We start from the raw sequence: 25,591 nt of genomic DNA, 5'->3' as shown, positions 1-25,591 counted from the left end.
GGTAGTGTCTGCTGCGCCTGCGGTAGTGTCTGCGGTAGTGTCTGCGGTAGTGTCTGCGGTAGTGTCTGCGGTAGTGTCTGCGGTAGTGTCTGCTGCGCCTGCGGTAGTGTCTGCGGTAGTGTCTGCTGCGTCTGCGGTAGTGTCTGCGGTAGTGTCTGCTGCGTCTGCGGTAGTGTCTGCTGCGTCTGCGGTAGTGTCTGCTGCGTCTGCGGTAGTGTCTGCTGCGGTAGTGTCTGCTGCGGCTGCGGTAGTGTCTGCTGCGGTAGTGTCTGCTGCGGCTGCGGTAGTGTCTGCTGCGGTAGTGTCTGCTGCGTCTGCGGTAGTGGCTGCGTGTGCGCCAGTGCCTGTGACCATATGATTGAGGCTTGCCGCTTTGGCCGCATTTGAATAAATGCTTGTTTTTCTCTGTGCCACCTCAGGTCCATGTGAAGATGGCTGACGAGGCAGTGTGTGTAGGCCCCGCCCCCACCAACAAGAGCTACCTCAACATGGACGCCATCATGGACGCTATCAGGAAGACTGGATCCCAGGCCGTGAGATTTACGACACGCGTTGACACACACACACACACATAACACACACACACACACATCAACTTTTAAACACACACACCAACATTTGAACACACACACCAACATTTGAACACACACACGGTTGTGTTTGCTGATGTGTTTGAAACCTTTTCTCTTCTGTCTCTGAAGGTGCATCCAGGCTACGGCTTTCTGTCTGAAAATAAAGAGTTTGCCAAGAGACTGGTGAGTAGTGCTGGGATTTACAACTGTTGGGAACACACACACCTCTCTGTATGTCCCCCTCTGTTTCCCTTATCAACAGGCTTCAGCACCCCCTGAAGTTAATTTGATTAAGGGTGTGATTCTCCGGGTGAAAACCTGATATGGAAACTTAACACACAGACGCCAAAAGGCTCACTTCATGATAAGAAAATGTAACATCTTTCAAATTATTTGAAGTAATTTACTTAAAGAAGAATGTTTTCGCAGTTATACCTCCACATTACACAGGCTCAATGTCCTGCAGACAGACACAAGACTTGACAACTTAAATAAAGGTTAAATTAAAGACCCCTCCCACGTTTAGCTGATGACACACATGGAACCATGCCGTTATGCAAGGCTGTGTTAGTACGTTTAGCTGATGACACACATGGAACCATGCCGTTATACAAGGCTGTGTTAGTACGTTTAGCCGATGACACACATGGAACCATGCCGTTATGCAAGGCTGTGTTAGTACGTTTAGCTGATGACACACATGGAACCATGTCGTTATGCAAGGCTGTGTTAGTACGTTTAGCCGGTGACACACATGGAACCATGCCGTTATGCAAGGCTGTGTTAGTACGTTTAGCTGATGACACACGTGGAACCATGCCGTTATGCAAGGCTGTGTTAGTACGTTTAGCTGATGACACACATGGAACCATGCCGTTATGCAAGGCTGTGTTGGTACGTTTAGCTGGTGACACACATGGAACCATGCCGTTATGCAAGGCTGTGTTAGTACGTTTAGCTGATGACACACATGGAACCATGCCGTTATGCAAGGCTGTGTTAGTACGTTTAGCTGATGACACACATGGAACCATGCCGTTATGCAAGGCTGTGTTAGTACGTTTAGCTGATGACACACGTGGAACCATGCCGTTATGCAAGGCTGTGTTAGTACGTTTAGCTGATGACACACGTGGAACCATGCCGTTATGCAAGGCTGTGTTAGTACGTTTAGCTGATGACACACGTGGAACCATGCCGTTATGCAAGGCTGTGTTAGTACGTTTAGCTGATGACACACATGGAACCATGCCGTTATGCAAGGCTGTGTTAGTACGTTTAGCCGGTGACACACATGGAACCATGCCGTTATGCAAGGCTGTGTTAGTACGTTTAGCCGATGACACACATGGAACCATGCCGTTATGCAAGGCTGTGTTAGTACGTTTAGCTGATGACACACGTGGAACCATGCCGTTATGCAAGGCTGTGTTAGTACGTTTAGCTGATGACACACGTGGAACCATGCCGTTATGCAAGACTGTGTTAGTACGTTTAGCCGATGACACACATGGAACCATGCCGTTATGCAAGGCTGTGTTAGTACGTTTAGCTGATGACACACATGGAACCATGCCGTTATGCAAGGCTGTGTTAGTACGTTTAGCTGATGACACACATGGAACCATGCCGTTATGCAAGGCTGTGTTAGTACGTTTAGCTGATGACACACATGGAACCATGCCGTTATGCAAGGCTGTGTTAGTACGTTTAGCTGATGACACACATGGAACCATGCCGTTATGCAAGGCTGTGTTAGTACGTTTAGCTGATGACACACATGGAACCATGCCGTTATGCAAGGCTGTGTTAGTACGTTTAGCTGATGACACACATGGAACCATGCCGTTATGCAAGGCTGTGTTAGTACGTTTAGCCGGTGACACACATGGAACCATGCCGTTATGCAAGGCTGTGTTAGTACGTTTAGCTGATGACACACATGGAACCATGCCGTTATGCAAGGCTGTGTTAGTACGTTTAGCTGATGACACACATGGAGCCATGCCGTTATGCAAGGCTGTGTTAGTACGTTTAGCTGATGACACACATGGAACCATGCCGTTATGCAAGGCTGTGTTAGTACGTTTAGCTGATGACACACATGGAACCATGCCGTTATGCAAGGCTGTGTTAGTACGTTTAGCTGATGACACACATGGAACCATGCCGTTATGCAAGGCTGTGTTAGTACGTTTAGCCGGTGACACACATGGAACCATGCCGTTATGCAAGGCTGTGTTAGTACGTTTAGCTGGTGACACACATGGAACCATGCCGTTATGCAAGGCTGTGTTAGTACGTTTAGCTGATGACACACATGGAACCATGCCGTTATGCAAGGCTGTGTTAGTACGTTTAGCTGATGACACACATGGAACCATGCCGTTATGCAAGGCTGTGTTAGTACGTTTAGCTGATGACACACATGGAACCATGCCGTTATGCAAGGCTGTGTTAGTACGTTTAGCTGATGACACACATGGAACCATGCCGTTATGCAAGGCTGTGTTAGTACGTTTAGCTGGTGACACACATGGAACCATGCCGTTATGCAAGGCTGTGTTAGTACGTTTAGCTGATGACACACATGGAACCATGCCGTTATGCAAGGCTGTGTTAGTACGTTTAGCTGATGACACACATGGAACCATGCCGTTATGCAAGGCTGTGTTAGTACGTTTAGCCGGTGACACACATGGAACCATGCCGTTATGCAAGGCTGTGTTAGTACGTTTAGCTGATGACACACATGGAACCATGCCGTTATGCAAGGCTGTGTTAGTACGTTTAGCCGATGACACACATGGAACCATGCCGCTATGCAAGGCTGTGTTAGTACGTTTAGCCGGTGACACACATGGAACCATGCCGTTATGCAAGGCTGTGTTAGTACGTTTAGCTGATGACACACGTGGAACCATGTCGTTATGCAAGGCTGTGTTAGTACGTTTAGCTGATGACACACATGGAACCATGCCGTTATGCAAGGCTGTGTTAGTACGTTTAGCCGGTGACACACATGGAACCATGCCGTTATGCAAGGCTGTGTTAGTACGTTTAGCTGATGACACACGTGGAACCATGCCGTTATGCAAGGCTGTGTTAGTACGTTTAGCTGGTGACACACGTGGAACCATGCCGTTATGCAAGGCTGTGTTAGTACGGCAAATCTAAAACTCACCTAGTTCCACAGGGAAATAACAACATGCATATTTACCTCATGGTTAACTAAGTACCTCTCCCACCATCATTCAATGTCCTAAAACAACCCTGACATCTCTCCCTCCCATTCCACACTCCCATTGAATGCATTCAGTTGTACAACTTACTAGGTATTCCCCTTTTTCCTTTCCGTTGTGGCGTATCATGCAAGGCACCCGAAGGTGGGCCATAGTACATTGAAGCTAATCCCACAGGTAAATGGCATATTTTCCTTCATTGGAACTAAAACATCTCCCATGATTTGAATCATCCCCAATACCCAGTATCCCCCATTCCTATTGTGTTGCCCTGGAACAAGGCTCTTGCTCTGTATGTGAGTGGGCCGTCCGCTAGGCTGTCCGCTGCCTGATGGGAGCCTGCTGTGGAAATGGAGATGTCATTACATTAGCAAGTCAATGGGCCTCCCCCTCCTGTAACAGTGGGTGAATAGTTAGTGCCAGATTTACGCATTGCAAAACGCTCTGGGGGTGAGGGGGTCCGTATGCCTCTGGGCTGGGGGGGGGATTAGGGTAAGGGTTCTGTTAGCATGAGAAAGCACCTCAGGCTGAATAGAGCTGAAGGGATACGGGGGATGGAGTATAGTAGAATGTATTGTCCCTCAATGTGTCGGTGGATCCCTCCATTTTAAAGTAAATGTGTAATTATTTTTGGACTCTGCAGATGAACAGGAGCATTTCACACTTGTGTTGAGCTCTCTAGGACACATGCACCCACTTAACTCAGGGGTCCGATTACACCACCTCTTATTGTTGGAGACTCATTTGTTTGCGCCTGGCAGAATGGCGTGTGGTGCTCCGCTCACTAGTGTGTTAAGAACAGCCGTTTGGACGTGAGAGGATGAGGCAGGTCTGAAAAGGCTCAGCCGGGTTTATTGTGATTTAAATAGTGAGATGTCACAACATGGTACCAGAGGAGGGAGGGAGGATAGATGTTTGTCATTGTGTGTCTTCATTTAGAGCAGGTTTCCCCAACTCAGTCCTGCCCCCCTGGGAGTATGTTTGGTAATAATCAAACATGATGATGAGTTGGTTATTGGAATCAGCGTAACAAACCAAAACGTGCACCCGGGGGAGGGCCCCAGGACCGAGTTGGGGAAACACTGATTTAGAGGATGATAGGTTGTGTGTTTTTCATTGTGTCCTCGTCTAAAGGACAGATGTTTGTTGTTGTTAAACGCTGTTGAACGCTGAAACCTGAACTAAAAACCTTGTTTTAAAATCTGACAGTGTTTTTATATACTTGTATTTTATTTTGGATGCTGCGGCTCTGTTGGGCTAAATTGCTGTGAGCGCTGCTATCGGTCCCGAGACACGAAAGCCCAGCTAGCCTAGCCGTCTTGGCGGTCTCAAATGGAGGCCGCTATTGAACGTTTCCAGCGCTGCAGGGAGCTGTGTTGACTTTGATCCCGGGACAATGTGGACCGCGCTGACTTTCAATGTAGCAACTGCTGACTTTCAATGTAGCAACTGCTGACTTTCAATGTAGCAACTGCTGACTTTCAATGTAGCAACTGCTGACTTTCAATGTAGCAACTGCTGACTTTCAATGTAGCAACTGCTGACTTTCAATGTAGCAACTGCTGACTTTCGATGTAGCAACTGCTGACTTTCGATGTAGCAACTGCTGACTTTCGATGTAGCAACTGCTGACTTTCGATGTAGCAACTGCTGACTTTCGATGTAGCAACTGCTGACTTTCGATGTAGCAACTGCTGACTTTCGATGTAGCAACTGCTGACTTTCGATGTAGCAACTGCTGACTTTCGATGTAGCAACTGCTGACTTTCGATGTAGCAACTGCTGACTTTCGATGTAGCAACTGCTTGCTTGCGGAAGACTACAGCAGCAAAGTGGCTACTCTTAGCAAGCAAGTAGCAAACCTACACAAGCTACTGGGGAACCCGCCTACTCTTTCATCTTCTTCCACCCCAGTAGCCAGACGCCGCTCTGTTCTAGTGGAAGTTTCGCCGCCGTGTCGGATCTCCACAGCCGATTGGCCGGTGCTCGGCAGGGTTCCATCCCCGAAGGGGTCTCTCCCTTCCCTGGAGAACGGCGCTGTTCTCAACCCAACCAACCAGCCACGGAGGTACGTCACTCGCCGTGGAAGTCGAAGAAGGCGTCCTCTGACAACGGGGGTCTCCATGGAGATGTTGAGCCCAGAACTGACACAGACCAGAAACAGCTTTGCTGCACTGGATCCAGAGGTTCCGGCGCCTTCTTCCTTGGGGTCTTCCCAATCAAGATCGGATCCGGAGGTACCTGCGTCTTCGTCCTCGGTCCTGTCTCCCTCTCCGGTGGCTCCTATCTCAGCTTCAGATCCTCGGAGCTCCCACCCTCAACAGACTGTCAGGCTGCCTGAGTGACCAGAGACAAGAAATGTACTTTTGAATTCTGTAAAGTTGGTGTGGAGGAGGTGAAAATTATTGTGGGGTCTGACTAATTATTGTGTGTCCCAACGGGGTCTGACAATCTGGATGGAAAATTACTGAGGGTAATAGCAGACGATATTGCCACTCCTATTTGTCACATCTTCAATTTAAGCCTACTAGAAAGTGTGTGCCCTCAGGCCTGGAGGGAAGCTAAAGTCATTCCGCTACCCAAGAATAGTAAAGCCCCCTTTACAGGCTCAAATAGCCGAACAATCAGCCTGTTACCAACCCTTAGTAAACTTCTGGGAAAAATTGTTTGACCAGATATAATGCTATTTCACGGTAAACAAATTGACAACAGACTTTCAGCACGCTTATAGGGAAGGACACTTAACAAGCACAGCACTTACACAAATGACTGATTGACTGAGAGAAATTTGGGATAAAATGATTGTGGGGGCTGTCTTGTTAGACTGCACTGCAGCTTTTGACATTATCGATCATAGTCTGCTGCTGGAAAAACATGTATTATGGCTTTACACCCCCTGCTATAATGTGGATAAAGAGTTTCTTGTCTAACAGAACACAGAGGGTGTTCTTTAATGGAAGCCTCTCAAACATAATCCAAATAGAATCAGGAATTCCCCAGGGAAGCTGTTTAGGCCCCTTGCTTTTTAATTTGTTTACTAACGACATGTGACTTACTTTGAGTAAAGCCAGAGTTTCTATGTTGCGGATGACTCAACACTACACACGTCAGCTACTACAGCGACCTAAATGACTGCAACACTTAACAAAGAGTTGTAGTTAGTTTCAGAGTGTGTGGCAAGGAATAAGTTAGTCCTAAATATTTCTAAAACTTAAAGCATTGTATTTGGGACAAAACATTCACTAAACCCTAAACCTCAACTAAATTTTGTAATAAATAATGTGGAAATTGAACAAGTTGAGATGACTAAACTGCTTGGAGTAACCCTAAATTGTAAACTGTCATGGTCAAAACATATTGATACAGTAGTAACTAAGATGGGGAGAAGTCTGTCCATTATAAAGTGATACTCTGCCTTCTTAACAACACTATCAACAAGGCAGGTCCTACAGGCCCTAGTTTTGTCGAAACTTGACTACTGTTCAGTCGTGTGGTCAGGTGCCACAAAAAAGGAATGAGAAATTGAAATTGGCTCAGAACAGGGCAGCACGGCTGGCCCTTGGATGTACACAGAGAGCTAATGTTAATAATATGCATGTCAATCTCTTCTGGCTCAAAGTGGAGGAGAGATTGACTTCATCACTGCTTGTATTTGAGAGGTATTGACAAGTTGAATGCACCGAGCTGTCTGTCTAAACTACTGGCACACAGCTCAGACACCCCTGCATACCCCACAAGACATGCCACAAGAAGTCTCTTCACAGTCCTCAAGTTCAGAACAGACTATGGGAGGCGCACAGTACTACATAGAGCCATGACTACATGGAACTCTATTCCACATCAGGTAACTGATGCAGCAGTAGAATCAGATTTAAAAACCAAATAAAAAACACCTTATGGAATAGCGGGACTGTGAAGCAACACAAACATAGACACATGCACACACACATGATAACATACATGGATTTAGTACTGTAGATATGGGGTAGTGGTGGAGTAGGGGCCTGAGGGCACACAGTGTGTTGTGAATGTTTTGTAATGTTTTGAAAATAGTATAAACTGCCTTAATTTTGTTTGACCACAGGACCCCTTGGCAGCAGCTAATAAGGATCCATAATAAATACAAATAGGTTGTGTGTTTGTCATTGTGTGTCCTCGTCTTAAGGATGATAGGTTGGGTGATTGTCTTTGTCATTACCATCTAAAGGATGGATAGCTTGTGTGTTTGTAATTGTCTGCCATCTAAATGATGTCTAGATATGGTTCAAATAGTTGAGAAAGATGGGGTTGTATCAGTGCCTTCAAAAAGTATTCATACCCTTTGACTTATTCCACATTTTGTTGTTACAGCCTGAATTCAAAAATGGATTAAATAATGTTTTTTCTTGCCCATCTGCACACAATACCCCATAATGACATCACAATACCCCATAATGACATCACAATACCCCATAATGACATCACAATACCCCATAATGACAGGGAAAACATGTTTTTAGACATTCTTGCAAATGTATCAAATGAAATACAGATATTAATTGACATAAGTATTCACACCCCTTTTCTATGACATTCCATAGATCAGGTGCATCCATTTTCCTTTGATCATCCTTGAGATGTCACTACAACTTGACCTGAGTCCACCTATGGTCACCAGTTTGGACATGATTTAGAAAGAAGCACACCTGTCTATATAAGGTCCCACAGATGACAGTGCATGTCAGAGCAGAAACTATACCCGGAAGTCCAGGGAACTGTCCGTAGAGCTCCAAGATAGAATTGTGATGAGGCATATATCTGGGGAAGGGTATAAAATAAGTTCTAGAGTGTTGAAAGTTTCCAAGAGCACTGTGGTCTCCATCATTGGGAAATTGAAAACTTATGGAACTACCCAGACTCTGCCTAGAGCTGGCCATCTGACCAAACTGAGTAACCAGGCAAGAAAGACCATGGTCTGGGAGGTGACCAAGAACCCAATGACCACTCTGACAGAACTACAGAGTTCCTTGGCCGAGATGGGAGAACCTGCCAGAAGGACAATTGTCTTTACAGAAATTCACCAATCTTTATGGGAGAGTGGTCAGACGGAAGCCACTCCTGAGAAAGAGGCACATGACGGCACGCCTGGAGTTTGCAAAAAGGCCTGTGAAAGACAGAGCATGAGGCAAAATGTTCGGTGGTCTGATCAGACTAAAATGTAACTCTTTGGTCTGAATGCAAAGCGCTATGTCTGGAGAGAACCAGGCACAGCTCATCACTCGTCTCACATCATCCCTACATTTACATTTTAGTCAATTAGCAGACGCTCTTATCCAGAGCGACTTACAGTAGAATGCATACATTTTATTACATTTATTTATTTTTTATTTTTTTATTTTTTTACATACTAAGACAAGGATATCCCTACCGGCCAAACCCTCCCTAACCCGGACGACGCTATGCCAATTGTGCGTCGCCCCACGGATCTCCCGGTTGCGGCCGGCTGCGACAGAGCCTGGGCGCGAACCCAGAGACTCTGGTGGCACAGCTAGCACTGCGATGCAGTGCCCTAGACCACTGCGCCACCCGGGAGATGCCTACCGTGAAGCATGGTGGTGGCAGCATCATGCTATAGGGATGCTTTTCAGCGGCAGGGACTGGGAGACTGGTAAGGATAGAGGGAACAATGAATGGAGCCAAATCTTTGATGAGAACCTGCTTCAGAGTGCAAACAACCTTGGATTGGGGTGAAGATTTTTCGTTCCAACAGGACAATGACCCCAAGCATACAGCCAAAGCAACGCTGGAATGGCTTCAGAACTAGAATGTGAAAGTCCTTGAGTGGCCCAGCAGAAGCCCAGACTTGAATCCCATTGAAAGTCTGTGGAAAGACTTGAAGATTGCTGTTCCACGGCACTCCCCATCTAACTTAACAGAGCTTGAGAAAATCTGCAAGGAAGAATGGGAGAAAATCCCCAAATCCTGATGTGAAAAGCTGATCCAGACATCCCCAAGACGACTCAAAGCTGATCCAGACATCCCCAAGACGACTCAAAGCTGATCCAGACATCGCCAAGACGACTCAAAGCTGATCCAGACATCGCCAAGACGACTCAAAGCTGTAATCCCCACCAAAGGTGCTTCTACAGTATTGACTCAGGTGTGAATACTTAGCGCCTTCAGAAATTATTCACACCCCTTGACTTTTTCCACATTTTGTTGTTCCAGCCTGAATTTAAAATGGGTTACATTGAAAGTGTGGGTCACTGGCCTTCACACAATACCCCATAATGTCAAAGTAGATTATTTTTTTCATTCATTAAAAATGAAGATTAATTGTCTTGACTCTAAGTAATCAACCCCTTTTATGGCAAGCCTAAATAAGTACTGGAGTAAAAATGTGCTTAACAAGTCCCATAATAAGTTGCATGGACTCTGCAATAATAGTGTGTACCTCATCTCTGTACCCAACTCATACAATTATCTGTAAGGTCCCTTTAGTCGAGCAAAGAATTTCAAACACAGATTCAACCACACAGACCAGGGAGGTTTTCCAATGCCTCACAAAGCAGGGCACCTATTGGTACATGGGTAAAAAAATAAATACAATTAGACATTACCTATTCCTTTGAGCATGGTGAAGTTGTTAGTTACACTTTAGATGGTGTCCCTACAAAAATACAGGCATCCTTCCTAACTCAGAGAACTGAGAGAACTGAGGATGGATCAACATTGTATACTCTACGATATTAACCTAAATGACGGAGTGAAAAGAAGGAAACCTGTACAAAATACATATTCTGAAACATGTATCCTGTTTGCAATAAGGCACTAAAGTAAAACAGCAAAAAATGTATACAAAGTGTGATGTTTGGGACAAATCCAATACAGTACTGAGTGCCACTCGTCATATTTTCAAGCATGGTGGTGGCTGCATCATGTTATGGGTAAGCTTGTCATCGGCAAGGACTATAGAGTTTTTTTTTAGGGATAAAATTAAACGGAGTACAGCTAAGCACAGTCGCAGTACTAGAGGAAAACCTGGTTCAGTCTGCTTTCCACCAGACACTGGGAGACAAATTCACCTTTCAGCAGGACAATAACCTAAAACACAAGGCCAAATCTACACTAGAGTTCCTTACCAAGAAGACATTGAATGTTCCTGACTCACACCCCTTCAGTCAGCTTGAAAATCTATGGCAAGACTTGAAAATGGCTGCCTAGCAATGATCATCAACCAACTTGGCAGAGCTTGAAGAATTTAGAGCTCTTATAGACTTACCCAGAAAGACTCACAGCTGTAATCACTGCCAAAGGTGCTTCTACAAAGTATTGACTCAGGGGTGTGAGTCAATACTTGTGTGTTTGTATTAAAATAAATTAGCAAAACATTTGAAAAATGAAAATGTTATCACTTTGTCATTACAGGATATTGTGTGTAGATGTGTTAATCCATTTTGAATTCAGGCTGTAACACAACAAAATGCAGAGGGGTATGAATACTTTCCGAAGGCGCTGTATATATTGTTCAAACAGTGATCTGGAACCAAGATGGAGGACTTGTATATATTGTTCAAACAGGGATCTGGAACCAAAATGGAGGCGCTGTATATATTGTTCAAACAGTGATCTGGAACCAAGATGGAGGACTTGTATATATTGTTCAAACAGTGATCTGGATCCAAGATGGAGGAGTTGTATATATTGTTCAAACAGTGATCTGGAACCAAGATGGAGGACTTGTATCAATTGTTCAAACAGTGATCTGGAACCAAGATGGAGGACTTGTATATATTGTTCAAACAGTGATCTGGAACCAAGATGGAGGAGTTGTATATATTGTTCAAACAGTGATCTGGAACCAAGATGGAGGACTTGTATATATTGTTCAAACAGTGATCTGGAACCAAGATGGAGGACTTGTATATATTGTTCAAACAGTGATCTGGAACCAAGATGGAGGACTTGTATATATTGTTCAACAGTGATCTGGAACCAAGATGGAGGAGTTGTCTATATTGTTCAACAGTGATCTGGAACCAAGATGGAGGAGTTGTATATATTGTTCAACAGTGATCTGGAACCAAGATGGAGGACTTGTATATATTGTTCAACAGTGATCTGGAACCAAGATGGAGGAGTTGTATATATTGTTCAAACAGTGATCTGGAACCAAGATGGAGGAGTTGTATATATTGTTCAAACAGTGATCTGGAACCAAGATGGAGGACTTGTATATATTGTTCAAACAGTGATCTGGAACCAAGATGGAGGACTTGTATATATTGTTCAAACAGTGATCTGGAACCAAGATGGAGGACTTGTATATATTGTTCAACAGTGATCTGGAACCAAGATGGAGGAGTTGTCTATATTGTTCAACAGTGATCTGGAACCAAGATGGAGGAGTTGTATATATTGTTCAACAGTGATCTGGAACCAAGATGGAGGACTTGTATATATTGTTCAACAGTGATCTGGAACCAAGATGGAGGAGTTGTATATATTGTTCAAACAGTGATCTGGAACCAAGATGGAGGACTTGTATATATTGTTCAAACAGTGATCTGGAACCAAGATGGAGGAGTTGTATATATTGTTCAAACAGTGATCTGGAACCAAGATGGAGGACTTGTATATATTGTTCAACAGTGATCTGGAACCAAGATGGAGGAGTTGTATATATTGTTCAAACAGTGATCTGGAACCAAGATGGAGGACTTGTATATATTGTTCAAACAGTGATCTCTATAACCAAGTCAAAGTCTAACAAGGAAGCCTACTGATGAAATGAGAATGAAGGTACCTTTTGTGTAAAACTTAAATCATTTCACTAAAGTAGGGGTTTTGTTCATCTGTTTTGTCTCTTCACCGCGCTTCTCTTTGTCCCTCTCAGCTTATTATTTACAAGCAGCAGAATTATCTCTGGGTCGAGTCCCCCTCTTCTCCTTCTCTGCCTTTTGTCCTGTGTGTCATGCTATGGGAACCAGGGCCCATTCACTTTAATGGTGCTGAATTGGGAGTCATTGAGGGTGAATCTCCATACTAATAACAGGCCCTTCGGCTACGACCCAAATGGAGCCCTATTCCCTATATAGTGCACTACTTTAGACCAGAGCCCAGTCAAAGATGATGCGCATCATAGGGAATAGGTTACCATTTGGGCTACAGCCTTACTGCCCTGCTGTAAGGACTGACGATGGGCCCTGAGGCTCTGCCACTGTGTGTCAGGCAGGAAGCAATATCCAACGGGCTCTATTCAACACAAAGACAACGGGGGAGAGAACATGCACCCCTCTTCCCGTCCCTCTTTCCCTGTTTATATGCCTTAAGTACTGTCATGTTTCCAGGGGTAGTGGGTCATGTTTCCAGGGGTAGTGGGTCATGTAGAAGGGGTAGTGGGTCATGTAGAGGGGGTAGTGGGTCATGTAGAAGGGGTAGCGGGTCATGTTTCCAGGGGTGGTGGGTCATGTTTCCAGGGGTAGCGGGTCATGTTTCCAGGGGTAGCGGGTCATGTTTCCAGGGGTGGCGGGTCATGTTTCCAGGGGTAGCGGGTCATGTTTCCAGGGGTAGCGGGTCATGTTTCCAGGGGTAGCGGGTCATGTTTCCAGGGGTAGCGGGTCATGTTTCCAGGGGTAGCGGGTCATGTTTCCAGGAGTAGCGGGTCATGTTTCCAGGGGTAGCGGGTCATGTAGAAGGGGGTAGCGGGTCATGTTTCCAGGGGTAGCGGGTCATGTTTCCAGGGGTAGCGGGTCATGTAGAAGGGGTAGCGGGTCATGTTTCCAGGGGTAGCGGGTCATGTTTCCAGGGGTAGCGGGTCATGTTTCCGGGGGTAGCGGGTCATGTTTCCAGGGGTAGCGGGTCATGTAGAAGGGGTAGCGGGTCATGTTTCCAGGGGTAGCGGGTCATGTTTCCAGGGGTAGCGGGTCATGTTTCCGGGGGTAGCGGGTATAGGTAGCAGCTCTATACTGACCCAGGTCTGTTCATTATGTAGGTTGGTATAGGTGGCAGCTCTATGCTAACCCAGGTCTGTTAATCATGTAGGTTGGTATAGGTAGCAGCTCTATACTGACCCAGGTCTGTTCATTGTGTAGGTTGGTATAGGTAGCAGCTCTATACTGACCCAGGTCTGTTCATTATGTAGGTTGGTATAGGTAGCAGCTCTATACTGACCCAGGTCTGTTCATTATGTAGGTTGGTATAGGTAGCAGCTCTATACTGACCCAGGTCTGTTCGTCATGTAGGTTGGTATAGGTAGCAGCTCTATACTGACCCAGGTCTGTTCATCATGTAGGTTGGTATAGGTAGCAGCTCTATACTGACCCAGGTCTGTTCATTATGTAGGTTGGTATAGGTAGCAGCTCTATACTGACCCAGGTCTGTTCATTATGTAGGTTGGTATAGGTAGCAGCTCTATACTGACCCAGGTCTGTTCATTATGTAGGTTGGTATAGGTAGCAGCTCTATATTGACCCAGGTCTGTTCATTATGTAGGTTGGTATAGGTAGCAGCTCTATACTGACCCAGGTCTGTTCATCATGTAGGTTGGTATAGGTAGCAGCTCTATACTGACCCAGGTCTGTTCATCATGTAGGTTGGTATAGGTAGCAGCTCTATATTGACCCAGGTCTGTTCATTATGTAGGTTGGTATAGTTAGCAGCTCTATATTGACCCAGGTCTGTTCATTATGTAGGTTGGTATAGGTAGCAGCTCTATATTGACCCAGGTCTGTTCATTATGTAGGTTGGTATAGGTAGCAGCTCTATACTAACCCAGGTCTGTTCATTATGTAGGTTGGTATAGGTAGCAGCTCTATACTGACCCAGGTCTGTTCATTATGTAGGTTGGTATAGGTAGCAGCTCTATACTGACCCAGGTCTGTTCATTATGTAGGTTGGTATAGGTAGCAGCTCTATACTGACCCAGGTCTGTTCATCATGTAGGTTGGTATAGGTAGCAGCTCTATACTGACCCAGGTCTGTTCATCATGTAGGTTGGTATAGGTAGCAGCTCTATACTGACCCAGGTCTGTTCATCATGTAGGTTGGTATAGGTTGCAGCTCTATATTGACCCAGGTCTGTTCATTATGTAGGTTGGTATAGGTAGCAGCTCTATACTGACCCAGGTCTGTTCATTATGTAGGTTGGTATAGGTAGCAGCTCTGTACTGACCCAGGTCTGTTCATTATGTAGGTTGGTATAGGTAGCAGCTCTATACTGACCCAGGTCTGTTCATTATGTAGGTTGGTATAGGTAGCAGCTCTATACTGACCCAGGTCTGTTCATCATGTAGGTTGGTATAGGTAGCAGCTCTATACTGACCCAGGTCTGTTCATTATGTAGGTTGGTATAGGTAGCAGCTCTATACTGACCCAGGTCTGTTCATTATGTAGGTTGGTATAGGTAGCAGCTCTATACTGACCCAGGTCTGTTCATTATGTAGGTTGGTATAGGTAGCAGCTCTATACTGACCCAGGTCTGTTCATTATGTAGGTTGGTATAGGTAGCAGCTCTATACTGACCCAGGTCTGTTCATTATGTAGGTTGGTATAGGTAGCAGCTCTATACTGACCCAGGTCTGTTCATTATGTAGGTTGGTATAGGTAGCAGCTCTATACTGACCCAGGTCTGTTCATTATGTAGGTTGGTATAGGTAGCAGCTCTATACTGACCCAGGTCTGTTCATTATGTAGGTTGGTATAGGTAGCAGCTCTGTACTGACCCAGGTCTGTTCATCATGTAGGTTGGTATAGGTAGTAGCTCTATACTGACCCAGGTCTGTTAATCATGTAGGTTGGTATAGGTAGCAGCTCTATACTGACCCAGGTCTGTTCATTATGTAGGTTGGTATAGGTAGCAGCTCTATACTGACCCAGGTCTGTTCATTATGTAGGTTGGTATAGGTAGCAGCTCTATACTGACCCAGGTCTGTTCATTATGTAGGTTGGTATAGGTAGCAGCTCTATACTGACCCAGGTCTGTTCATTATGTAGGTTGGTATAGGTAGCAGCTCTATACTGACCCAGGTCTGTTCATTATGTAGGTTGGTATAGGTAGCAGCTCTATATTGACCCAGGTCTGTTCGTCATGTCGGTTGGTATAGGTAGCAGCTCTATACTGACCCAGGTCTGTTCGTCATGTAGGTTGGTATAGGTAGCATCTCTCCTGTCCCAAGTGTGATTGTCTGTCTCAATGGTTCCAGTATATGGTTGTTCTCTGATGGTGGTGGTGTTGTTGGTCTCCTGCAGGCTACAGAAGACGTGGTGTTCATAGGACCGGACACACACGCCATCCATGCCATGGGCGACAAGATCGAGAGCAAGCTCCTTGCCAAGGCAGCCAATGTCAACGTCATCCCCGGGTTCGACGGGGTCGTCGAGGTGAGCTATACTGGCAACAAATCAAACTTGATCTACTTGATCTACCACTCAGATCTGGTCTTCTTCATTATCCATTATTCTACACACAGGCATTTGTTTTCCTCCATCTCTCTTCTCCCCATCTCTCTCTCTACCCTTCTCTCTGTCCCTCACTCTATCTCATCTCTATTCTCCTCATCTCTCTCTCCTCTACCCCCTGTCTCCTCAGCCATTTGCCTTTCTCTGTCTCTCTCTCAATCTTCCCTTTCTCCCCTCTCTCCTTTCTCCCCCCTCTCCTCCTGCTCTTCCACTCTCCTCTCCCCCCTCTCTCTCTTCTCCCCCCTCTCTCTCCTCAGCCTTTTGCCTTTCTCTGTCTCTCTCATTCTTCCCTTCTTTCTCCCCTCTCTCTCCTCTCCTGCTCTTCCCCTCCTCTGTATACAGTGATGGTCCTAATAGGGCTGTGTGGGCCATGTTTAACACTTCTCCTGCTGATGGCTAGTAGATAAATAGATAAAGATGGTTGTTGTCACGTAGCTGTCACAGGCCAGGGGGGCAACAACACCTCTGATGGGGTGATCTCTTCTACCTATGCTGCCCCCAGGGCATGATTGATGGGGTAGACAGACAGACCGGCAGGGAGACACAGACAGACATGCAGGGAGTCAGACAGACAGGCAGGGAGTCAGACAGACAGGCAGGGAGTCAGACAGACAGGCAGGGAGTCAGACAGACAGGCAGGCAGGGAGTCAGACAGACAGGCAGGCAGGGAGTCAGACAGACAGGCAGGCAGGGAGTCAGACAGACAGGCAGGCAGGGAGTCAGACAGACAGGCAGGCAGGGAGTCAGACAGACAGGCAGGCAGGCAGGGAGACAGGCAGGCAGGCAGGGAGTCACAGAGAGGCAGGCAGGGAGTCACAGAGAGGCAGGCAGGGAGTCACAGAGAGGCAGGCAGGGAGTCACAGAGAGGCAGGCAGGGAGTCACAGAGAGGCAGGCAGGGAGTCACAGAGAGGCAGGCAGGGAGTCACAGAGAGGCAGGCAGGGAGTCACAGAGAGGCAGGCAGGGAGTCACAGAGAGGCAAGCAGGGAGTCACAGACAGGCAAGCAGGCAGGGAGATAGAGAGTCAGGCAGGCAGGGAGACAGAGAGGCAGGCAGGGAGTCACAGAGAGGCAGGCAGGGAGTCACAGAGAGGCAGGCAGGGAGTCACAGAGAGGCAGGCAGGGAGTCACAGAGAGGCAGGCAGGGAGTCACAGAGAGGCAGGCAGGGAGTCACAGAGAGGCAGGCAGGGAGTCACAGAGAGGCAGGCAGGGAGTCACAGAGAGGCAGGCAAGCAGGGAGTCACAGAGGCAGGCAGGGAGTCACAGAGAGGCAGGCAAGCAGGGAGTCACAGACAGGCAAGCAGGCAGGGAGATAGAGAGTCAGGCAGGCAGGGAGTCAGACAGGCAAGCAGGCAGGGAGTCAGGCAGGCAGGGAGACAGAGAGGCAGGCAGGGAGACAGAGAGGCAGGCAAGGAGACAGAGAGGCAGGCAGGGAGACAGAGAGGCAGGCAGGGAGACAGAGAGGCAGGCAGGGAGACAGGCATGCCGGCAGGGAGACAGAGAGACAGGCAGGCAGGGAGACAGAGAGACAGGCAGGCAGGGAGACAGGCATGCCGGCAGGGAGACAGAGACAGGCAGGCAGGGAGACATGCATGCCGGCAGGGAGACAGAGAGACAGGCAGGCAGGGAGACAGAGAGACAGGCAGGCAGGGAGACAGACAGGCGGGGAGTCATACAGGCAGGCGGGGAGTCAGACAGGCAAGCAGGCAGGGAGTCAGACAGGCAAGCAGGCAGGGAGTCAGACAGGCAGGCAGGTAGACACAGTCAGGCAGGCAGGTAGACACAGTCAGGCACGCAGGTAGACACAGTCAGGCAGGCAGGTAGACACAGACAGGCAGGCAGGGAGACACAGACAGGCAGGCAGGGAGACACAGACAGGCAGGCAGGGAGACACAGACAGGCAGGCAGGGAGACACAGACAGGCAGGCAGGGAGACACAGACAGGCAGGCAGGGAGACACAGACAGGCAGGCAGGGAGACACAGACAGGCAGGCAGGGAGACACAGACAGGCAGGCAGGGAGACACAGACAGGCAGGCAGGGAGACACAGACAGGCAGGCAGGGAGACACAGACAGGCAGGCAGGGAGACACAGACAGGCAGGCAGGGAGACACAGACAGGCAGGCAGGGAGACAGGTAGATGCAGACATGCGGGGAGACACAGAGAAACAAAGGGATGGTTAAGGAGATGAGGGTGAGCCCTCCCTCTGCTGGTGGTTGGTGGAACTTACAACTCTGTCTCCTGTCTCAGAACGTGGAGGACGCTGTGAAGATTGCAGGAGAGATCGGTAAGTGAATCAAAATTCCATTAATTAATTCAAAAAAGATTTGCCTGGCCTCCATGCAGAATTTTCATATTGTGTTGTTGATCAGGCTACCCGGTCATATTGTGTTGTTGATCAGGCTACCCGGCCATATTGTGTTGTTGATCAGGCTACCCGGGTCATATTGTGTTGTTGATCCCGCTACCCGGGTCATATTGTGTTGTTGATCCAGCTACCGGGTCATATTGTGTTGTTGATCCGGCTACCCGGTCATATTGTGTTGTTGATCAGGCTACCCGGTCATATTGTGTTGTTGATCCGGCTACCGGGTCATATTGTGTTGTTGATCCGGCTACCCGGGTCATATTGTGTTGTTGATCAGGCTACCCGGTCATATTGTGTTGTTGATCCGGCTACCCGGGTCATATTGTGTTGTTGATCCGGCTACCCGGGTCATATTGTGTTGTTGATCAGGCTACCCGGTCATATTGGGTTGTTGATCAGGCTACCCGGTCATATTGTGTTGTTGATCAGGCTACCCGGGTCATATTGTGTTGTTGATCAGGCTACCCGGTGATGATCAAGGCCTCAGCAGGAGGAGGGGGGAAAGGCATGAGGATCGCCTGGAACGATGATGAGACCAGGTGAGATTTCCAAATTTGCTGTAATAAATGCAATTAAAATATAATAAAAGCATTTTAATTATACAATTATTTATACGTCTCTACGCTGTGTAGTAAATGGCAATAAGATATTTCTAGACTTTATTAAGACATTTAATGAGACTTGAATAAACCGTTTCCCTTCTGTCTTTCCCAGGGAAGGTTTTCGTTTGTCCTCACAGGAGGCTGCGTCTAGTTTCGGAGACGACCGTCTGCTCATAGAGAAGTTTGTAAACAACCCCAGACACATTGAGATCCAGGTCCTGGCTGATAAGCATGGTAATGCTCTGTGGCTGAACGAGAGGGAGTGTTCTATCCAGAGGAGGAACCAGAAGGTGGTGGAGGAGGCTCCAAGGTCAGGGGTCATTGTTTTCACCTTTAACTTATTCATTGGTGTATGTCCCGAGTGGTGCAGCGGTCTAAGGCACTGCATCTCAGTGCAAGAGGCGTCACTGCAGTCCCTGGTTCAAATCCAGGCTGCATCACATACGTGATTGGGAGTCCCATAAGGTGGCGCGCAATTGGCCCAGTGTCGTCCGGGTTTGGCCGGTGTAGGTGGTCATTGTAAATAAGAATTTGTTCTCAACTGACTTGCCTAGTTAAATAAAGGTTACATAAAAAAAATGTCTTGGGTTCTAAGTTCACTCTAATTGTGTATGTGATTTCTGTCCTCCTCTCTGCAGTACGTTCCTGGACCCAGAGACACGTCGTGCGATGGGGGAGCAAGCGGTACAGCTGGCTAAAGCGGTCCAGTACTCCTCTGCCGGGACCGTAGAGTTCTTGGTGGACTCCAACAAGAACTTCTACTTCCTGGAGATGAACACTCGCCTTCAGGTGGGGCGATGGGAAGAAAGCTGTAGTTTAGTCTGTGTGTGTTTCTGTACATGGCAGTCAGACACTTGCCAAGTGACTTCCTTTAACCAACCCAGTCCTCCGCTCTGAGTGGTTGACTGACCGCTGACCAGTTCCCCCTTCAGGTGGGGCGATGGGAAGAAAGCTGTAGTTTAGTCTTTGTGTGTTTCTGTACATGGCAGTCAGACACTTGCCAAGTGACTTCCTTTAACCAACCCAGTCCTCCCCTCTGAGTGGTTGACTGACCACTGAGCTTTTCCCCCTTCAGGTGGAGCACCCAATCACAGAGTGTATCACTGGTCTGGACCTGGTGCAGCAGATGATCCGGGTGGCCAAGGGTTTCCCTCTGCTACACAAACAGGAAGACATTCCCATCAACGGCTGGGCTATAGAGAGCAGAGTCTACGCTGAGGTGAACACACTGAACACTTGTTCTGCTCTGTACCTTGAAGTGAAGCAGGTCAACCGTGACCCTTCTGCTGGCTAGTGAATGTGTCACTTCTCTCTACAAAGCTTTTTCTGGGGCCCCACTGTCTGCTGGACACTTCCTGTGTGTTATAGAGGTTATTGAGAGTTTATTAGGCAGTTATAACCAGTTATAAAGCATAGGTGATATTTCTCCTTCTCCAGGACCCCTACAAGTCCTTTGGTCTGCCCTCCATTGGACGCCTGTCACAGTACCAGGAACCCATCAACCTCCCAAAAGTGAGTCACATGCATGTTCTGAGTTGACCTCTCTGTTATTTCTGCTGAAGACGTGATGTGTGTTGACCTCTCTGTTATTTCTGCTGAAGACGTGACGTGTGTTGACCTCTCTGTTATTTCTGCTGAAGACGTGACGTGTGTTGACCTCTCTGTTATTTCTGCTGAAGACGTGATGTGTGTTGACCTCTCTGTTATTTCTACTGAAGACGTGATGTGTGTTGACCTCTCTGTTATTTCTGCTGAAGACGTGATGTGTGTTGACCTCTCTGTTATTTCTGCTGAAGACGTGATGTGTGTTGACCTCTCTGTTATTTCTGCTGAAGACGTGATGTGTGTTGACCTCTCTGTAATTTCTGCTGAAGACGTGATGTGTGTTGACCTCTCTGTTATTTCTACTGAAGACGTGATGTGTGTTGACCTCTGAACCTGACAGGATATTTCCATGGAACACTGCTGCTGTTCTCGTCAGGCCTCAGATGTACAGCATCAGAATGCTTGTTGTTATGACTACTAATAATAGTGTCATATTTATATCTTCTTGTCCTCCCCCTGATGTCAAAACTATTTGCTTTTTAAATGGTTTTAATTGTTATTGATAGGTTATTTTTTCATCGTAAGTAAACATTAAACAACATGGAAATACATACTTCATGTCCTATTTCTGTCTTCCTGGAAGACCTGAGTCATACTGACATGTAGTCATTCTGACATGTAGTCATACTGACATGTAGTCATTCTGACATGTAGTCATTCTGACATGTAGTCATACTGACATGTAGTCATACTGACATGTAGTCATACCGACATGTAGTCATACCGACATGTAGTCTTACCGACATGTAGTCGTACTGACATGTAGTCGTACTGACATGTAGTCTTACTGACATGTAGTCTTACCGACATGTAGTCGTACCGACATGTAGTCATACTGACATGTAGTCTTACCGACATGTAGTCGTACCGACATGTAGTCATACTGACATGTAGTCTTACTGACATGTAGTCATACTGACATGTAGTCATACTGACATGTAGTCGTACTGACATGTAGTCTTACTGACATGTAGTCTTACTGACATGTAGTCATACTGACATGTAGTCTTACTGACATGTAGTCTTACTGACATGTAGTCATACTGACATGTAGTCTTACTGACATGTAGTCATACTGACATGTAGTCTTACTGACATGTAGTCTTATTGATATGTACTCATACTGACATGTAGTCTTACTGACATGTAGTCATACTGACATGTAGTCTTACTGACATGTAGTCTTACTGACATGTAGTCTTACTGACATGTAGTCTTACTGTCATGTAGTCTTACTGACATGTAGTCATACTGACATGTAGTCATACTGACATGTAGTCATTCTGACATGTAGTCTTACTGACATGTAGTCATTCTGACATGTAGTCATTCTGACATGTAGTCATACTGACATGTAGTCTTACTGACATGTAGTCATACTGACATGTAGTCATTCTGACATGTAGTCATACTGACATGTAGTCTTACTGACATGTAGTCTTACTGACATGTAGTCATACTGACATGTAGTCATACTGACATGTAGTCATTCTGACATGTAGTCTTACTGACATGTAGTCATTCTGACATGTAGTCATACTGACATGTAGTCATTCTGACATGTAGTCATTCTGACATGTAGTCATTCTGACATGTAGTCATTCTGACATGTAGTCATACTGACATCTAATCTTACTGACATGTAGTCATACTGACATGTAATCTTACTGACATGTAGTCATACTGACATGTAGTCATACTGACATGTAGTCATACTGACATGTAGTCATACTGACATGTAGTCTTACTGACATGTAGTCATACTGACATGTAGTCATACTGACATGTAGTCATACCGACATGTAGTCATACCGACATGTAGTCTTACCGACATGTAGTCGTACTGACATGTAGTCGTACTGACATGTAGTCTTACTGACATGTAGTCTTACCGACATGTAGTCGTACCGACATGTAGTCATACTGACATGTAGTCTTACCGACATGTAGTCGTACCGACATGTAGTCATACTGACATGTAGTCTTACTGACATGTAGTCATACTGACATGTAGTCATACTGACATGTAGTCGTACTGACATGTAGTCTTACTGACATGTAGTCTTACTGACATGTAGTCATACTGACATGTAGTCTTACTGACATGTAGTCTTACTGACATGTAGTCATACTGACATGTAGTCTTACTGACATGTAGTCATACTGACATGTAGTCTTACTGACATGTAGTCTTATTGATATGTACTCATACTGACATGTAGTCTTACTGACATGTAGTCATACTGACATGTAGTCTTACTGACATGTAGTCTTACTGACATGTAGTCTTACTGACATGTAGTCTTACTGTCATGTAGTCTTACTGACATGTAGTCATACTGACATGTAGTCATACTGACATGTAGTCATTCTGACATGTAGTCTTACTGACATGTAGTCATTCTGACATGTAGTCATACTGACATGTAGTCTTACTGACATGTAGTCTTACTGACATGTAGTCATACTGACATGTAGTCATTCTGACATGTAGTCATACTGACATGTAGTCTTACTGACATGTAGTCTTACTGACATGTAGTCATACTGACATGTAGTCATACTGACATGTAGTCATTCTGACATGTAGTCTTACTGACATGTAGTCATTCTGACATGTAGTCATACTGACATGTAGTCATTCTGACATGTAGTCATTCTGACATGTAGTCATTCTGACATGTAGTCATACTGACATGTAATCTTACTGACATGTAGTCATACTGACATGTAATCTTACTGACATGTAGTCATACTGACATGTAGTCATTCTGACATGTAGTCATACTGACATGTAGTCTTACTGACATGTAGTCTTACTGACATGTAGTCATACTGACATGTAGTCATACTGACATGTAGTCATTCTGACATGTAGTCATACTGACATGTAGTCATACTGACATGTAGTCATTCTGACATGTAGTCTTACTGACATGTAGTCATTCTGACATGTAGTCATTCTGACATGTAGTCATTCTGACATGTAGTCATACTGACATGTAGTCATTCTGACATGTAGTCTTACTGACATGTAGTCATTCTGACATGTAGTCATTCTGACATGTAGTCATTCTGACATGTAGTCATACTGACATGTAGTCATACTGACATGTAGTCATTCTGACATGTAGTCATTCTGACATGTAGTCATTCTGACATGTAGTCATACTGACATGTAGTCATACTGACATGTAGTCTTGTCTTACTGACATGTAGTCATTCTGACATGTAGTCTTATTGACATGTATTCTTCTCTCTGTCAGGTGCGTGTGGACAGTGGCATCCAAGAAGGAAGTGACATCAGTATCTACTATGACCCAATGATCTCCAAGGTCAGCTGCTGTGTTCTCCCTCAAACTGCCCAACACAATCACATTGCCCTTTCCAATATGTTTTACTGATCTATAATGTGAATGTCCCTCTGTGCTCGCCGTAGCTGGTGACCTATGGCGCCACGCGCGCTGAAGCCCTGCAGAGGATGGAGGACGCTCTGGATAACTACGTCATCAGAGGTAAGACACGCACACACACACACACACACACACACACACACACACACACACACACACACACACACACACAGTTGTTCCTGTGTGTGTGACTGTCCAGGGGTCTGATCTCTACCTGTCTCTGTCTGTTGTTCCTGTGTGTGTGACTGTCTAGGGGTCTGATCTCTACCTGTCTCTGTCTGTTGTTCCTGTGTGTGTGACTGTCTAGGGGTCTGATCTCTACCTGTCTCTGTCTGTTGTTCCTGTGTGTGTGACTGTCCAGGGGTCTGATCTCTACCTGTCTCTGTCTGTTGTTCCTGTGTGTGTGACTGTCTAGGGGTCTGATCTCTACCTGTCTCTGTCTGTTGTTCCTGTGTGTGTGACTGTCTAGGGGTCTGATCTCTACCTGTCTCTGTCTGTTGTTCCTGTGTGTGTGACTGTCTAGGGGTCTGATCTCTACCTGTCTCTGTCTGTTGTTCCTGTGTGTGTGACTGTCCAGGGGTCTGATCTCTACCTGTCTCTGTCTGTTGTTCCTGTGTGTGTGACTGTCCAGGGGTCTGATCTCTACCTGTCTCTGTCTGTTGTTCCTGTGTGTGTGACTGTCCAGGGCTCTGATCTCTACCTGTCTCTGTCTGTTGTTCCTGTGTGTGTGACTGTCCAGGTGTCTGATCTCTACCTGTCTCTGTCTGTTGTTCCTGTGTGTGTGACTGTCCAGGGGTCTGATCTCTACCTGTCTCTGTCTGTTGTTCCTGTGTGTGTGACTGTCCAGGGGTCTGATCTCTACCTGTCTCTGTCTGTTGTTCCTGTGTGTGTGACTGTCCAGGGCTCTGATCTCTACCTGTCTCTGTCTGTTGTTCCTGTGTGTGTGACTGTCCAGGGGTCTGATCTCTACCTGTCTCTGTCTGTTGTTCCTGTGTGTGTGACTGTCCAGGGGTCTGATCTCTACCTGTCTCTGTCTGTTGTTCCTGTGTGTGTGACTGTCTAGGGGTCTGATCTCTACCTGTCTCTGTCTGTTGTTCCTGTGTGTGTGACTGTCCAGGTGTGACCCACAACATCCCCCTGCTCAGAGAGATCATCACCCACCCTCGCTTCATCTCTGGTGACATCACCACTAACTTCCTGCCAGAGGAATACCCAGAGGGGTTCAAAGGTCACCAGCTGACCTCCGAGGGTCGCAGGGAGCTCGTCGCCACCGCAGCCGCTCTCTACGTCTCGGCACAGCTCCGCTCCCAGAGGTTCCTGGGTAATCTCAGGTAAATTAAACCAATTCAAA

The 25,591-nt window shown here is 46.4% G+C and overlaps 1 protein-coding gene across 1 annotated transcript in view; it reads left to right on the top strand.

The window, feature by feature from the left end:
* Positions 1-419: 419 nt before the first annotated feature.
* The window catches only part of LOC139532796 (propionyl-CoA carboxylase alpha chain, mitochondrial-like), a gene marked incomplete at its 5' end in the record, with an annotated part of 54,817 nt that continues 29,645 nt past the window's right edge, over positions 420-25,591 (top strand). The window contains 12 exon segments of the mRNA XM_071330853.1: positions 420-533; positions 702-755; positions 16,043-16,174; positions 18,503-18,539; positions 19,081-19,159; positions 19,335-19,532; positions 19,861-20,011; positions 20,298-20,441; positions 20,660-20,734; positions 24,094-24,162; positions 24,267-24,342; positions 25,358-25,571. Coding sequence (XP_071186954.1) covers positions 420-533; positions 702-755; positions 16,043-16,174; positions 18,503-18,539; positions 19,081-19,159; positions 19,335-19,532; positions 19,861-20,011; positions 20,298-20,441; positions 20,660-20,734; positions 24,094-24,162; positions 24,267-24,342; positions 25,358-25,571 — 1,343 coding nt within the window.

This window comes from Salvelinus alpinus, chromosome 10, assembly GCF_045679555.1.
Source record: "Salvelinus alpinus chromosome 10, SLU_Salpinus.1, whole genome shotgun sequence".
In the NCBI taxonomy this organism is placed as follows: domain Eukaryota; kingdom Metazoa; phylum Chordata; class Actinopteri; order Salmoniformes; family Salmonidae; genus Salvelinus; species Salvelinus alpinus.
The sequence above is the reverse complement of the archived record's forward strand: the minus strand, read 5'-3'. Positions and strand labels throughout refer to the sequence as shown.